The sequence below is a fragment of the Callorhinus ursinus genome, unplaced genomic scaffold (genome assembly GCF_003265705.2).
Source record: "Callorhinus ursinus isolate GAN/ISIS: 27379988/994484 unplaced genomic scaffold, GSC_fseal_2.0 scaffold72, whole genome shotgun sequence".
Classification (NCBI taxonomy): Eukaryota; Metazoa; Chordata; class Mammalia; order Carnivora; family Otariidae; genus Callorhinus; species Callorhinus ursinus.
In genome coordinates, this window is record NW_027397134.1 from 165,362 (window position 1) to 180,473 (window position 15,112).

At 48.6% G+C, this 15,112-nt stretch overlaps 1 protein-coding gene and 1 pseudogene across 5 annotated transcripts in view; one reads left to right on the forward strand and one right to left on the reverse strand.

Annotated features, from left to right (window-relative positions):
• Window positions 1-15,112, forward strand: part of SGSM1 (small G protein signaling modulator 1) — an 86,111-nt gene that overhangs the window by 55,212 nt on the left and 15,787 nt on the right. For all 5 annotated transcript variants that reach the window (XM_025858106.2, XM_025858109.2, XM_025858107.2 and 2 more), the window contains 6 exons: window positions 456-520; window positions 2,389-2,534; window positions 5,860-5,988; window positions 10,809-10,991; window positions 12,263-12,331; window positions 13,671-14,261. In XM_025858106.2, the coding sequence (XP_025713891.1) occupies window positions 456-520; window positions 2,389-2,534; window positions 5,860-5,988; window positions 10,809-10,991; window positions 12,263-12,331; window positions 13,671-14,261 (1,183 nt within the window). The remainder of the gene's footprint in view (window positions 1-455; window positions 521-2,388; window positions 2,535-5,859; window positions 5,989-10,808; window positions 10,992-12,262; window positions 12,332-13,670; window positions 14,262-15,112) is intronic.
• On the reverse strand, window positions 7,552-8,042 carry LOC141371459 (ubiquitin-conjugating enzyme E2 L3 pseudogene; annotated as a pseudogene).

A 15,112-nucleotide genomic window follows, 5' to 3' on the forward strand; every position in this document is an offset into this window, starting at 1 on the left:
TGACTGCCGCTGTGATACTTTCATTCTCGGGCAGGCCAGGTCCCCTGCAGGGGCAGAGCTGGATCCCAGCAGCTGCTGCCCTACATCCCTCTGGCTTAGGAACTCAAGCAGAGAGAAGAGTGTGTATTTCCCTGGAGTTCCAACAAAATTAGTCTGGGGTTCATTCTCCTTGGCTCAGGTTGGATCACATGACCACCTCTTACGCAGTGCCTGTGATTCCAGCCTGAGTCCCGTACGGGGTCGAATCAGCCCCATCCAAACCGCAGAGAGCTGGGGAGAGAGTGACCCCAAAGCTGATAGGAGAAGTGGCGGTATGGGTAGAAACAATAGTCCCCCCAGAGTCCCCTTGGCTGGCTGGTTTTAATCTGCCCCCTACAGGTAACGAGCTGACCTCCTCCAGCAAACGTGGGCTCTGGGTGATCTTTTCTAAGTGTCCTCTCTCCCTCCACCTGCAGGGCCCCGCTGAAGCTCCTCTGTGACAACATGAAGTACCAGATCCTTTCCAGAGCCTTCTATGGATGTGCGTATTGGCCTCATTTGCCATTGTGGTCTACGGGCGCATTTCTCAAATGCCTGTTGTATGGCATCCATATCGGGGGAAGGAGCCTGGCTCTGGCACGTGAACCTCAGCTCAGATGTGTCTAGTTTTAGTGAAGTTACGTGGACTTCTCAGAGCCTGAACTTCCTCAACCAGAGACTAGGCATAAATTTTATCTCTGGGCTCTCAGGACAGCCAACGACGAGGCTCCTCGGTAGCAGGGGTGTGGTTAGTCACCATTGCATCCTCGGTGACCACCTTAGAGGGTTTGTTCTCAGAATTAAATGAGAAGCATGTATAAAGCCCTTAGCACCTGGCATTACATGTCACAGGTGCTCAGTAAAAGTCAGTTCCCCTCACCTATGGGCAGAAGCAGAAGAGTAAGGAGAAGTTAAAAATTAAAACAAATACAGGTATTCTGATTATTTCCATTTAACACATGGGGAAACTAAGGCACAAGGAGGCAAAGTGACTTGTCCAAGGTCACACAGCTAATACAGGACAGAGCTGGGGCTCAAACCTAGGCCTGCCTGACCCAAAGGCTGCTGCTGCTGTTGTTTTCCACTCTGCTGTGTTGATTCTTAGCACGTTTTATTTTCCCAGCCTCCCAGCCTGGGTCGGGGAGATAATATGTCAGAGATTCTAGAAAAGTGTTAATATATCCTGCGTGGGCCTGCAGAATAGCAGTGCCGGCCGTGTGTGCCTGAGTACCTGGAGAGGCAGGGGGAGCGTGAGCTCCCAAGATCAGGGTTTTTGCCTGTTATCACCCATCCCCAGTGCCTAATGCAGGGCCTGGCGTGGAGCAGGCCCTGGATGCATATTTATGGGACCCAAATGGAAGAGCTTCCTGGAGGATGGGGTGGGGGTCGAGATGGATCTTGAACAGTGTTAGTGCATTCAGTGGCTCATCCCTGATGGTGGTTGAGAGCCCAGGTTCTGGCGCTATGCAGCTTGGGTTCAAATCCCAACTCTGCACTTCCTAGCAGTGTGACCTGGGCAAGAGACAGAAGCAGTCTGTGTCTCAGTTTCCCCATCTATAAGATGGAGAAGGTAGGAGTACCTGTTTCATATGGTTGTCATGAGAATTTAGTGAGTTAAGTATGTGAGCTCGGGGCAGCTCCCTGGCACGTAGTACGTGCTTGTGTGTTAGCCATTTCCTCCCCTACTCCCTCTCCCCCCTCTCCCCCCCTCCCCCCTCCCCCTCCTCCCCCTCCTTTTCCTCTTCTGCCTTGTCCTCCACATTGTTGGTAGGGGCCAGTCCTCAGGCTCCGGAAGGCCCAGGGTCCTCTCTAGGAGTTGATAAGGGAGAGCCAGAGGGAGGGGGCACAAAGCAAACACAGGCTAGCATTTGCTGAGTGTCTCCTGTGTACCAGGCACTATGTCCTCCATGTGCCCAGCTGAAGGGCAGCAGGTTGGCAGGCATTCCTTTAAGAATGCAGGGCCATCTCTGAAAGCAAACCAGGTGCATCTCCCAGGGCCTTCTTTATCCGGCTGTACTTTGAACAAAAGTTGTCCACCTCTGCCATTCTCCTTCTCTCTTGGGATGGATTGGAGGCACCCAGAGGCACAGTGAGCCTGTGAGGTCACTTACTGCCTCCTGCCCCTGGATTAAATGCCTTGGTTTCTGGCAGAAGAGGTAATGTCACCCTGGCCCAGGCTGAGAAAGGTGATTGGACGTCCCCAGGCTCACACAACTATTAAGCGGTCAAACCAGCAAGGATTTTGCCCCTTGGAGCCTCTTCCTCGTCTGGAAGAGAGGGATGATGGGATTTTCTAGGTCATAAGTGTTCCATGAGACAGGGCAAGGTAGGTTGGATGGTGGATGATGGCTTCCCTCCCTCCCTCTCCAGGGCTTGCCTACTGCAGACACCTGTCCACTGTGAGGACCCACCTGTCAGCCCTGGTCAATCACATGATCGTGTCTCCGGACTCTCCCTGTGATGCTGGGCACGGGCTGACGGCCAGGATCTGGGAGCAGTACCTTCAGGACAGCACAGTAAGCCTCGGCCTGGCTCAGCCTGGCTCAGCCTGTGGTGGGGCAGAGCCAGTGGGGGGACCATCTGGTCATCTGAGCAATAGACCCACCTGCTTACAGGGACTCGAGGCTATGACACCTTTGGGTTCTGCGTACACAACACAAAGACCCCTCCCTTCTTGAGAGTTCCAAGACCCACAGCCTGCTTCTGCCCATAGGGGTTGAGGATCCAGGAGGATGGAAAGTATGCATGATCGTCTAGAAGGAGTAAGAATGAATCAGTCACCAAGCACCAGCTGTATGCTCAGTGCTGCAAGGGATGCTGTGAGTCCTCAGGAGGAAGGGACTTACAGTGCAGTTGAACTACTTAAAATGACAAAAGTAGCTAAGTCAGAGGAGGCAGCTGGGACGAGAAAAGTCCACCATCCCGCAGAACTCTCCCATCTCTGCCTCAGGCCTGAGAATCCTCCCATTAGATATTCCACCTGGAGACAGATTTGTAAGATTTTCTTATTGGAAGGCAAATGTCCCCAAAAGGAAGATGTTTACATTTGAAAAAAGTGTCCTGGTCAAAGTGGGAAACAAGATGAGTCAACCTTTTTTGTATCCAGAACTTCCTAGAACCTTGCCTAGGCTGATATGCTTTGTCGCTCTCAAGAAACGGGGTGGCTGGGGTGGGAGAGCATATGGAACAGTCCCTCAAATGTATGGGGCCACAAGGTACCTTTGTTGGAAAAGTACCTCCCATGGCTGGTGTGGAAGGCAGAATCCATTTTGATAGACACTAGTCTAACCACCACCAGGAGCAGGCATTCAGAAGAAATAACCTGATTCCTACACGCGGGATGAACGCGGTGGCTCAGTCCACTGGGTGCCTTCCCACCCGGGCCCTGGGGAGGGCCAGGCTGGTAAGCACTTGGGTCAGCTTGGCTTCCTCATGCTGGGGAAAGGTGCTGTTCTGTGTATTAATTTGGGAATGCTGGGGGACTCTGGGAAAAACAAACTGGTTCCCAAACCTGGACAAACAGAAGGGTTGTTGGACTTGTTTTTTTGCCAAAACTAGCTGTTTTTCTAAACGACAGGAGGAATGCCTACTTACTGTGACAACTCAAACAATGAAGAATGCAGGTGGATAGAACAAAAATTGTTTAGATACCTTCTTTCTGCCACAGAGCTCTTGTTCTGATCCCGAGTTAATGAACAGTGTCAGTTATGTAGAGACCCTGCCATATATTTCTTCTGCTTATACATCCATAGATACATCTACGTAGGTATATCTGTAATTCTTATTCTTTTTCAATTGTGTTTGTATTTTAAGCAATAACTTCATTTTATATCAAAGACATCTTTCAGATCTCTAGGTGAAATACTGAATGCTAGCTCCTTAGCATCTGACAGATGAGTAGCCCATAATTTATTCAAATCTTCCCCTAATGATAGACAACTGGGCTCTTTCTCTTTTTAAAAATTATTTCAAACAATGCTTCAGTCAACATCTTTATAAGCACATATCATCCTGACCAGTGCTTTTATTCAGGGGTAGATTCCTAGAAATTAAATTGATATGCATTTAAAATTTAAATAGACATACCAACTTACTCTCTCAAAAAAAAAAGTCATAGTGTTCATAATCCCCGACAGCCTGGGAGAGTGCACATTTCCTGAGGAATTCAAAAGATTTATAGACTTCTGGGCTCCACTCCAGCGTTGCTGATTTAGCATCTCTGGGAGTGGAGCCCAAGAATTTATATTTTTTGAAAGTTCCCCAAAAGCTTCTAGGGATCTCCCCAATTTGGGAGATACTAGTCTAGGGACAAGTTGGTTGAAAAATCAGTCAAAAATGAATATTTTTCGTCTAACACTTTTGCAACCCTTTCACAAACCGGCCATATTTTTACCTTTCTTGGTTGCATTGTTGTATTAGGGTGCACTGAGCCACAGTAACAAATAGTCCACACTTTTTTAGTTGCTTGACATCATGGGGTGTATTTCTTGCTCACTGAGGAGTCCTAGGTGGGCATTCCTGGTGAGTGGGCATCTGTCCTCCCTCCAGAGGTTCAGGGGTCTCATGGCCCCACCATCCTCCAGAGCCTCATGGTCATCTGCCTCCAGGCAGCAGAGGGGAAATGGAGAGTCTGAAGGGAATATACCGGCTTCTTCAAAGCCCTGGCCTGGAAATGGCTTATATCACATCCTGTCACATCCCACTGGCCAGTACCTTGTCACATGGCCACCCCTAACTGCAAGGGAGGCTGGGAAATGGAGTCCAGCTGTGGGCTCCAGGACCCAAGCAGGTGGATTTTTGAGGAAGAGTTTACAACCCCAGCCACAAATAGTTCTCTGATTTTTAAACAGCTTTGACAAAGCTGTCTGCAGAATACAAATTAAAATTTCCAACAAAGACAAAAGAGTGGCTGGTTTTGCCATTGTCGTCGGGCACATCTAAGATGAGCATTAAGATGTAAAATCAGTGGGATGCCTGGCTGGCTCAGTCAGTGGAGCATGCGACTCTTGATCTCAGGGTTGTGAGTTCAAGCCCCACATTGGGCATTGAGCTTACTGTAAAAAATGTGAAATATGCTTGTAATTTTGGAATATTAAGAGAGAGGAGGAAACAGAACCCCACTACCCTTCAGGATAACTTTCTAGTAGTCATTGGTGCTTTCCACACACACACACACACACACACACACACACACACGAACAGATAGAACCTGCTGGTCCCCCAGTGCGACTAATTATAACTGCAAAGCCTTTGCCTGAAAATGAATGTTTAAAAAGAGGGCAAATCTATTGGACAGTACAGCAAACAGTTGTTAAAGTCACCCTAGTGTGCCCAGAAGTTATTAGTGCATGAAGAACCAGCTGGAAATGTTCATTTTGGATTGATTTGCTTTTAAATAATTTTCTTTGAGCTGAGTCAAGATTAATAACTTTGAGATAATGTTGCCACATCAACATAATGCACAAAACTGACTAAAAATTAAGTAGAAATGTTAACTCATTCTATACTGACCTTTTGGGTTTTTTGCACAAAATGGGTTCACACCAGATATGTTCCGCATTTTGGTTTTTTTCCCACTTCACAATACACTTTGAACATCTTTTTGTGTAAGTTCTCATGGATGCACCTCCTGCCCTTTCTTCTCTTTGTTGGTATTCCCATCTGCGGGTAGTTGGGGGTTTTCCCATATGTTGCCAGGATGGATATCCCGGTACACACGGCTTTGCTTATTCACACCATGATCTCTAAAGGCCACGTCTGAGAAGTGGGACTGCCAGCTCACAGAGCCCTCCTTCTGGTTTTCTGTTGACCAAACCCTTTACTTCCTCCCGCCTACCACAGAGTTACGAGGAGCAGGAGTTGCTACGCCTCATCTACTATGGGGGCATCCAGCCGGAGATCCGCAAGGCCGTGTGGCCCTTCCTCCTGGGCCACTACCAGTTCGGGATGACAGAAACAGAAAGGAAGGAGGTTGGTTGCCCCTGATGGGCAGTGGGGTCTTTGGCAACAAAAGGAGCCAGGTACTGTGGGGCTGGGGGTGCTCTGGTTTCATGCTGGACCAAGATGGGACAGGGGAACATGGGGGAGCCAGGAAGCTCTGGGGCAGGGCTGTCCAGTAGAAATACAATACAAGACACAGATACCATTATTTAAAATTTTATTTTGGGACATAATTATAGATTCACAGAGTTACAAGAAATAATGCAGAAGAAACTCGTGTATCCGTTATCCAGTTCCTCCCAGTAGTAGCATCTTAAAAAAAGTATAATACAGTATCACAACCAGGGCATTGACGTGTGTGTGTGTGTGTGTGTGTGTGTGTGTGTGTATCACCACCACAGTCAACATACTGAACATTTCCAGTGCTACCAGGGTCTTCCTGTTACTCTTTTTTACCCATACCTCCCAGCCTAGCACTTGGCAACCACCAGTCTATTCTTCATTCCTGCAGTTTTGTCTTTTTGACAATGTTGTACAAATAGAATCATGTAGTATGTAACCTTTTGGGATTGACTTTTTCACTGAGCGTAATCCTCTGGCAGTCTGTCCTTTCCATGGCCAAGAGTTCTATGGTGTTCCATGGCCTGGGTGCATCACAGTGTGACTATCCACCTGTTGGTGGGCAGGTGGGCTGTTTCCTGGTTTGGGCTATTATAAAGCAGCAGTGAACATTCGTGTTTTCGTGGGAGCGTAAGTCATCATTAGATGCTCAAGAGTACAACTGCTGAGACATACGGTATGCATGCTTAGTTTTGGAAGAAACTGGCAAGCTTTTGCAACGGCTGAACAATTTCTGTTCCCACCAGCAATATCCAAGTGATCCACACCTGCATCCTCCCTGGAGTTTTGGTCTCATTGCTGTTTTTTTTTATGTTAGCCACTCAGGCAGGTGTAAATGATGTTCCATTGTGGTTTTAGTTGGCATTTCCCAAAGGGCCAGTGATATTGAACATCTTTGCACATGCTTACTTGCCACCTGAGTATCTTTGGTGAAGTGTCTGCTCACGTTGTTTGTCCATTCTCTAGCTGAATTGTTTGGGTTTTTACTGTTGGATTTAGGAGTTCTTTATATACTCTAGATATTCCTTCTTTGTTGGATAAATGGCTTGCAAATATTTTCTCCCAGTCTGTGTCTTCTCTTTTCATCCTCTTAGTGGGATCGTTTGCAGGACAAATTTCTAAATTTTTGATGAGGTTCAGTTTATCAATTTTTCCTCATATACATTGTGCTTTTTGTGTCGAGTCTAAGAATGTTTTCCTTAGCCCTGGATCCCAAAGATTTTCTCCTATGTTTCTTTTCTCAAAGTTTTATAGTTGTACATGTTACATTTAAGTCTGTGATCCATTTTTTTTTTTTAGAACATCTTAAACTTTTAATCCTTTCTTTACAGGTTACCTAGACCACTTTTGATTAAGAAAACTGTAGAAAGTTAGTAACTGCCACAAGCAAATGCCAGGCAGCCGCACGTGTCAATTTTCCACAGAGTCCTGCTTTGCGGGGTGTCCGCTCACACTCGCTGGAATCGATCACGGCAGAGTTTAGTCCACAGGTCGCTTCTCCCTGTATTTCTTTGTAAACTCTTCAGCATTCTTACAGAATTTTTTACGGTCCTTAGAGTATTCTTCAGCTAGGTCAGCCCGAAGTGGGTGCTTGGGCTGGGGGTCGTTCACCAGTGCTATGAGGGACTGGATTTCTTGGTCGGTTTTGGTTGCTGGCTTCCAGTTTTCAGCACTAATGACTGGCAGACAGACCTGCCTCTTTTCTTCGATGTTCGGGTGATAGATCTTTGTTTTAAATGTGATCTTCGGTGGTTTGAATGGGCACTCTGCTGGAAAGTTGATTTCGATTCTGAAGGCCCCCTTATCATATGGAGGGTTGTCAGGAACAATAAGCCCTTGCCAAGTCAATACATTAGCTTCATCAACCTGGATGTTATGGAAGTTCCACATTTCATTCCACATTTGCGGATTTCTTCAAGCTCCGTCATCAGCCTCCTGCTGGCCGCCATCTTGGATCTGGTGCTGCTGCTTTCCCCAATCTGTGATCCATTTTGAGTTCATTTTTGTATACAGTGAGTGGTTTAGGTCAAGAACATTCATTTTTTGGCCTGTGATGTCCAGTGGTTCCAGCACCATTTGACAGAAAGGCTATCCTTCCTCATTGAATTGCTTTTGTGCCCCTCTCAGCAATCAGTTGGGCATATTAGTGTGGATTCTCCATTAGGTTCCATTGATCTAATACCACCCTGCAATGAGTCACCTTCAGCTGATACCACACTGGAGCACCTATGTTAATCTTAAATGTTCAGTTAATGTTTTAGTAGTCCTGTTTTGAAAACCGGAAAGAAACAGATGCCCACAAAACTTTTAAAAATGGTAAGTTCCTGAGAAGTTACAAAAACTATAATAAAGAGGTCCTGCCGTACCCATCAATCGGCTTTCCCCAGTGGAAGCATCACCTAGAACAGTAGCCCATTACCGAGGGCCAGGACATTAACACTGGCACAATAGTGCTCACTTAACTACAGACCTCACTAGGATCTCACTGGCTTCTGCATTAGCTCTTGTGTTCGTGTGTGTGTGTGTGTGTGTGTCTACATCATTTCATCAAGGTGAAATTAATTTTAATATACTTTATTTAACCCAACATAGCCAATATATTACCATTTCAGCGTGTAATCAATATAAAAATTATTGAGAGACTCTACATTCTTTTATTTTTTTTTAAAGATTTTATTTATTTATTTCAGAGAGAGAGAGAAAGCACATGAGGGGGGGAGGGTCAGAGAGAGAAGCAGACTCCCTGGCGAGCAGGGAGCCCGATGCGGGACTCGATCCAGAGACTCCAGGATCATGACCTGAGCCGAAGGCAGTCGCTTAACCAACTGAGCCACCCAGGCGCCCCTCTACATTTTTTTGTTCATACTAAGTTCTTAAAACCATATCCATGTACCACCTGTGCTGTTGTATATTCGTCAATAAGTTGACTCACTGTGTGTAGAGCTTATTTAAAAAGATAGTTGATATCCCTGCATTCAGTGGAAAACTGCCATGACTTGCCATAATAGAAGGAAACCGTAAAAATAAATAGGATATGACAAGAAGGTATAATTCAATTCCACACAGATGCCGTAGCCTGACTGAGGCCTGCTCCTTCGCTGTCAGAAAGGGGGATTATGAAGCATTATAGGAGGTGTCAGGACACTGTAGCACCAGACTGACCTTTCCCATAATCGGAAAAGTTAAAGGGGAGCTAGAAATAGAAATCACACTGTGATTCCATATGATAAGACCCCCGTGCCAGTGAACTGTCTAAAATCGTCTCGGGAAGAGCAGAAGGCCCCCGCCATGCTTCACCCCTTGCCTGCTGGGCTCCTGGCAAACAGGAACGGCGTTCTGGGGTGCCAGGCCCCGTGCTTGGGACCAGGGACCCGACGGTGCATTAGACAAGGTCCTTGCCAGTTTAGTGGGGGTTGTGCAGAGTCCGATGGAGGCAAACCCAGGGGTTGTAAGAGCGCACAGGAGGTACCTCTGCCAGGCAGAAGGCTAGCTGCTCACTTTCCAGGCAAGAGGGGTGAGGAAGGGCCTCTAGGAAGAGGGGCCAGCAAGAGCAAAGCCCGAGGGGAGACTCGTGCATGATGCGGGGGGTGTGTGTGTATCTGTGTGGGTTTGTGTGGGGAGGGTGGGAAGTGCATGGTGGGCATGGTGGCTGGAGCATAAAGGGCAGGACAGTGGGGGTGACAGTGAGAGGTGGGGCTGGGGAGGAGAGAGACAGGCTGCCGAGGGGCAGACGCGCTGGCGGGGCAGGCTGGGACAAGCAGGCACCGGGAAGGAGGCTACCGGGGTCGTCCTGGGGCAGGGCCGTGGAAACCTAGCCGAGAAAGGCAGTGGGAATGGGGAGGTGTGCTGGGACGAATCTTCTGGAGGTCAGTGGGCGGGAGGAAAGGCCTTTGGCCAGGGTGGACCCTCAGCCTCTCTCTGGAAGCCCTGAATGGCTGAAGGACACTCCCCACCCCTCCCAGCCCGGCACGGTTCAGGCTCTCTGCCCTCTCTCTTTGTGCCCCTCCACACCCTTACTCAGATCAGCTCGCCTGCCCCCACTTGTGCCCAGAGGCCTGACAGATTCAGAGCCTCAGTTTCCTGGGCTGTGTATCAGGAACAACGCAAGCTGCCCTCTGGTCTGCTGACATGCCACAAGGGAAATGCTTGAAATCTGTAATCCTTCCGTAAGGCCATTGCAGGAGTAAAGGGGAGAGGTCAGCTGTGTTCATCTTTGTATCCTCTGCTCCTGGCCCTGCACTGGGCACATGGGAGGTCCTCAGTAAATGTGTGGAGGGAGTGGATGGGTAGATGGAGTGGGGCATCCTGCTCATCTTGTTTCCCCTATGCCTAGTGTGGTACCTAGCACGGTGTAGGTACTTCCGAATTATGGGTAAATGAGCGAATGAAGAAGAAGAAAAGGTAATAAGGAAAGAAACAGTCCTCTCACTTCCGAAGCCCCTAGGCTTAGTACGCAGATACTTGAATGTATGAATGAATGAATCGACTAGGGAGGGAGGGAGGGAGGGAGGAAGGGAACATGGAAAGAAAGAAGTAGCCTTGCACACATGTGTGTATCCCCAGGGCCTAGCCAGTGCCCTGCGCATAGTAGGCGTTCATTTAATATCCACCGGATGTCTCATGAATGATGGCTGGGTGTCTCTGGGGCTCAGGGTCCCAGGCCAGAGCTAGCATCCTCTTCTGGCTTGGGCTGGCTCTCCCCAGGGGTGACCTTGCCTCTGCCCCGGCAGGTGGACGAGCAGATTCACGCGTGCTACACGCAGACAATGGCCGAATGGCTGGGCTGTGAAGCAATCGTGCGGCAGAGGGAGCGGGAGTCCCACGCGGCTGCCTTGGCTAAATGCTCGTCAGGGGCCAGCCTGGACAGCCACCTGCACCGGATGATGCACCGGGACTCCACCATCAGCAATGAGGTGATGGGCGGCACCCATCTGGGAGCACAGCGGGGCAGTAAAGGCCAGGATCTGTGCTGTTTATTGTAGGAATGGTGACGGCTGGGTGTCTGGAGCCGTCACCCCCGGCATTTGTCAAAACATGGAGTTTGACAGACCTGTGTTTGAATCCAACCTCACCATTTCCTAGCTGTGGGGCCTCAAGCAAGCACCTTTACTTCTGGGCCTCAGTTTCCACATCTACAAAATGGGAACAACCATTTGCGTAGGGGAGGTTTGTGTGCGGCTCACGTGAGATAGTGCCTACAAAGCGCCTAGCACAGTGCTAGACTTTCATGTATTCAGCAAATGCTCACTGAGTGCCTGCCGCGTGCCAGGAATGTTCTGGAATGTCAGGAATAATCCAGTGGCCAAGTCAGACCTCTGGGCTCTCACAGAGCCTCCAGTTCAGCAGCCCAAAGAAGGAGCTGAGAAGAAAGTTAACTTCTCTTCCCCAGCGATGTATCCTCATCAGGTTGCCAGCAATCACGTTGCATAGCATTGCAAGCAACCACCCAAAGTCAGCAACTTCTAACAGTAAACACTGAACGTACACGCATGGGTCTGGCTCAGCCGAGCACCTCTGAGCGGGGCTGGCTGGGCTTACTCTTGTGCCCACTGTCAGCGCCTGGTTAGCTAAATGGTTTGTTGATCTTCGCTGGGCTCTCTCCCACGTCTGGGGTGACCGGCTTGTGCGCCCCATGTCCCAACCCCCAGCAGGCTGAGCTGGGCACGTTCTTGTAGTGAATGCAGATCATAAAGAGACAAAGCGGAAATACACACAAGGGCTGGTTAAACCCCTGCCCTGGCGAGGTTGCTGACATTCCCCCTGGCCGAAGCAGGTGACAGGGCCCAGCCTTGCAACCGAGTATGCAGGAGTTAGAAGTTATAGGGCAAAAGCATGCAGACAGGGGAATAACAAAAAATCAGGCCAACAGTGCCAACCAGTCACTCGGAGTTGAACTTATATATTAGCCAGAAGTCTCAAGTACAGGGCAGTTAAAGGTAGGGTTTTCCAGTTGCAGGAGTGGGAGGTGGGGTCCTGTGGGTGCTGTGCGGCCCCCAAGGCTCCAGGGAACAGAGGGAGACCCCCCCTTCTCATACAGATAGGAGGCTGAGGCCCTGATAGGACTTGCCCAAGTCAGGAATAGAGATGAGACCACACTTGCAGAATCCCTGCTTGAGCTGAGGGGCAGGGGCCCAGAGCTGGGTTGCAGCCTCACCCCTGCTGTCTCTGCCCCTTTTTCTATCAGTCCTCCCAGAGCTGCAGTTCCGGCCGGCAGCATGTCCGCCTGCAGAGTGACTCCAGCAACAGCACACAGGTGAACTTCCAGAGGCCCCGCCCCTTCCCCATTTCTCCCCTTCCCCCATCCACCCCCTCCCTCCAACCTGGAGTAAAGGCATTGGACATCTATCATCTATAGGTCACTTATGGTCTGTTTGTTTTAGCTTTTTATACTAGCATTAAAAATGGAGTTTTTAGTTACACAAGTAATACATGAATCTCTTCTTGTAAATAATTAAAATATTGCAGAGAAAGCTAAATTTGGCTTTGACCATTCCTAATCCCCACTGGCGCTCCCTAGAAATAGCATTTTGCTGTGTGTCCCTGTCACCCTGCTGATTGCCTGTACATACACAGACGTATGTACACAGTATGTAAAGGATATATTGCAATGTTTGATAATTTTTGAAAATTTCTACATAAATGCCATCGTATGTGTGGGTCCACAGCTTTCCATTTTATTCAGTGAAATGTTAACTCATCTCACTGGATATTAAATAGAAATGCAAAGCCCCCAAAATATGCACAGTATCACCTTTTGCATAAAAAGAGGAAATACTAATATTAATATACCTATTTTCAAAAACAGTGGATGAATAAGCCAGAAACGAATCAGAATGGTTACCTACAGGAGTCAGGGGAGGGGCACAGGGAAAGAAGCTACATTTCCATGAATACCCCTTGTTTCCTAGTTCCAACTTTGGAATTAGGTACTTTTTTTTTTTTTTTACATAATTTAAAACAGTTGAATCTAGAAGAAACTTTTAAAAACCAAAAATGTGATTTTAACAGCAAATCAAATCAGATTGGTGACATAAACACACAGAGAAGAAATATTTCATGTCCCCTTGGAACGTGGTCTTATCTCCTTAATAGGGTATGATCTCAGGACACAACCACAGATAAATCTTTGAGATGTATCCTGGAGGCTTTTCCATAGTGGTTCATACATATCTAACTACTTTTCAAAATTGATCTGTAATAGCCAACCACGTGGATATAATATGCTGTTTTTAGCCTGTTCCTTATGTTTTTAACTAATTTTTTACTTAAAAAATCTACGTGCCTATCATTTTGTGTGATGAAAGGTGCGCTTCTTGCCGCTTGAATTCCCAAGTACTCCCTCCTCAGACAATTTCAGTGCTTCCTTATTTCTGGATTATTCTATGCATTTCCATGCAATAGGTCACTTTTTAATTTTTACCACAGGAGCAGATATTATACCTGGTTCCACCCCACCCTTTTTCCCAACTGTATAGTATTGCGTATGCATGTTCCATATTTGAACCTGTCCCCCGCTGATGGGGATTAAGGTTGCGGCTGGAAGCAGCGCCACAGTGGACATCCTCATCTGTTTTTGTGCACCTTGTCTTCAGGTGTTTGAGTCTGTGGACGAAGTAGAGCAGGTAGAGACGGAAGGCAGGTTGGAGGAGAAACAGCCCAAGATCCCCAATGGGAACCTGGTGAATGGCACCTGCTCCCCGGACTCTGGCCATCCCTCTTCCCACAACTTCTCCTCGGGCTTCTCGGAGCACTCAGAGCCCAGCCTGAGCACAGAAGATAGTGTCATGGACGCCCAGCGCAACGCCCCCCTGGCGCTCCGACCTGGGGACAGCAGCGCGGATGATGGGCAGAGCAGCGAGGCCACCACCTCCCGGGAGGAGGCCCCCCGCGAGCAGCTGGCCGTGCAGGACAGCCTGGAGAGCGACCTCCTCGCCAACGAGAGCATGGACGAGTTCATGTCCCTCACCGGCAGCATGGACGTGGCCCTGCCCGAGAAGGAGGGGGCCGCCATGGAGGGCTGGGGCGGTGGCGAGGTGGAGAAGCACAGCCAGGTGGACAGCGAGGACAACCTCTCAGAAGAGCCCGAGATGGAAAGTCTCTTCCCCGCCCTGGCTTCTCTGGCCGTGGTCACTTCTGCCAACAACGAGGCGTCCCCCGTGTCTTCCAGCGGTGTCACTTACTCTGTAAGCCGCCAGGATTCTCCTCCACTCGGTTCTCTCACCTAACAGCTGCGGGAGGGTTGGGCGTGTCCCACGAACCTCAGTTTCCCAGCACAAACGACCTCGGGTCTGTTAACATTTTCCCCAGCACAGAGGCTGCCCTGGAGAAGCCCCTTCGGGAGGGGGCTATCCTACTTCAAGATCAACAGGCTGTGCAGTTCAAACCGTCCCAGATTCAATCCCAGCTGAGGCATGTCTCTCTATCTCTCTGAGCCTCGGTTTCCCTATCAGTTGGGTACCTTCTCTCTTGAGCTCAGAATTAGTGAGTCTGGTCCTTCGTGCCTAACGTGTGGTGAGCTCTCCCGTCAATAGCAGCCTTGAGGATGAGCATCTTGGCGTACACTCAGGTCCAGCATCTTTTAAATACTCAAGTTTGCTTTCTTGCCAAAAAGTCCAAGCCAAAGGATGTCAGCTGAATGGGAGGTTTTCTGAGCCAGGCGTGGTGTTTCCATTTTCCTTTAAAGAGCTTGTTGTTTCTATCTAAGATACACTTGCCCATAGTTTATAGAGTCAAAACAAGGCTAAATAGGGAACCAGAAGTGCCGCCCCCACCCACCCGCAGGGAGCACACCCACGTGGAGCTCTCCCAGAGGCAGTGAAGGTTACTTACTCTGCCCACATTTTCTGATGTTTACCCCCATGTCTGTAAATAACATACTTGTATTGCTACTTCTTGATCTTTTTTTTTTCCTTTTTCTTCAGTTCCGGACATTCCACACCCACACCCTCACCCCATGGGTGACACCTTCCCAGCCCCATCCCTCCACTACAGTTATAATCATTTTAGTTATATGTTATACTAGTATAACAACATA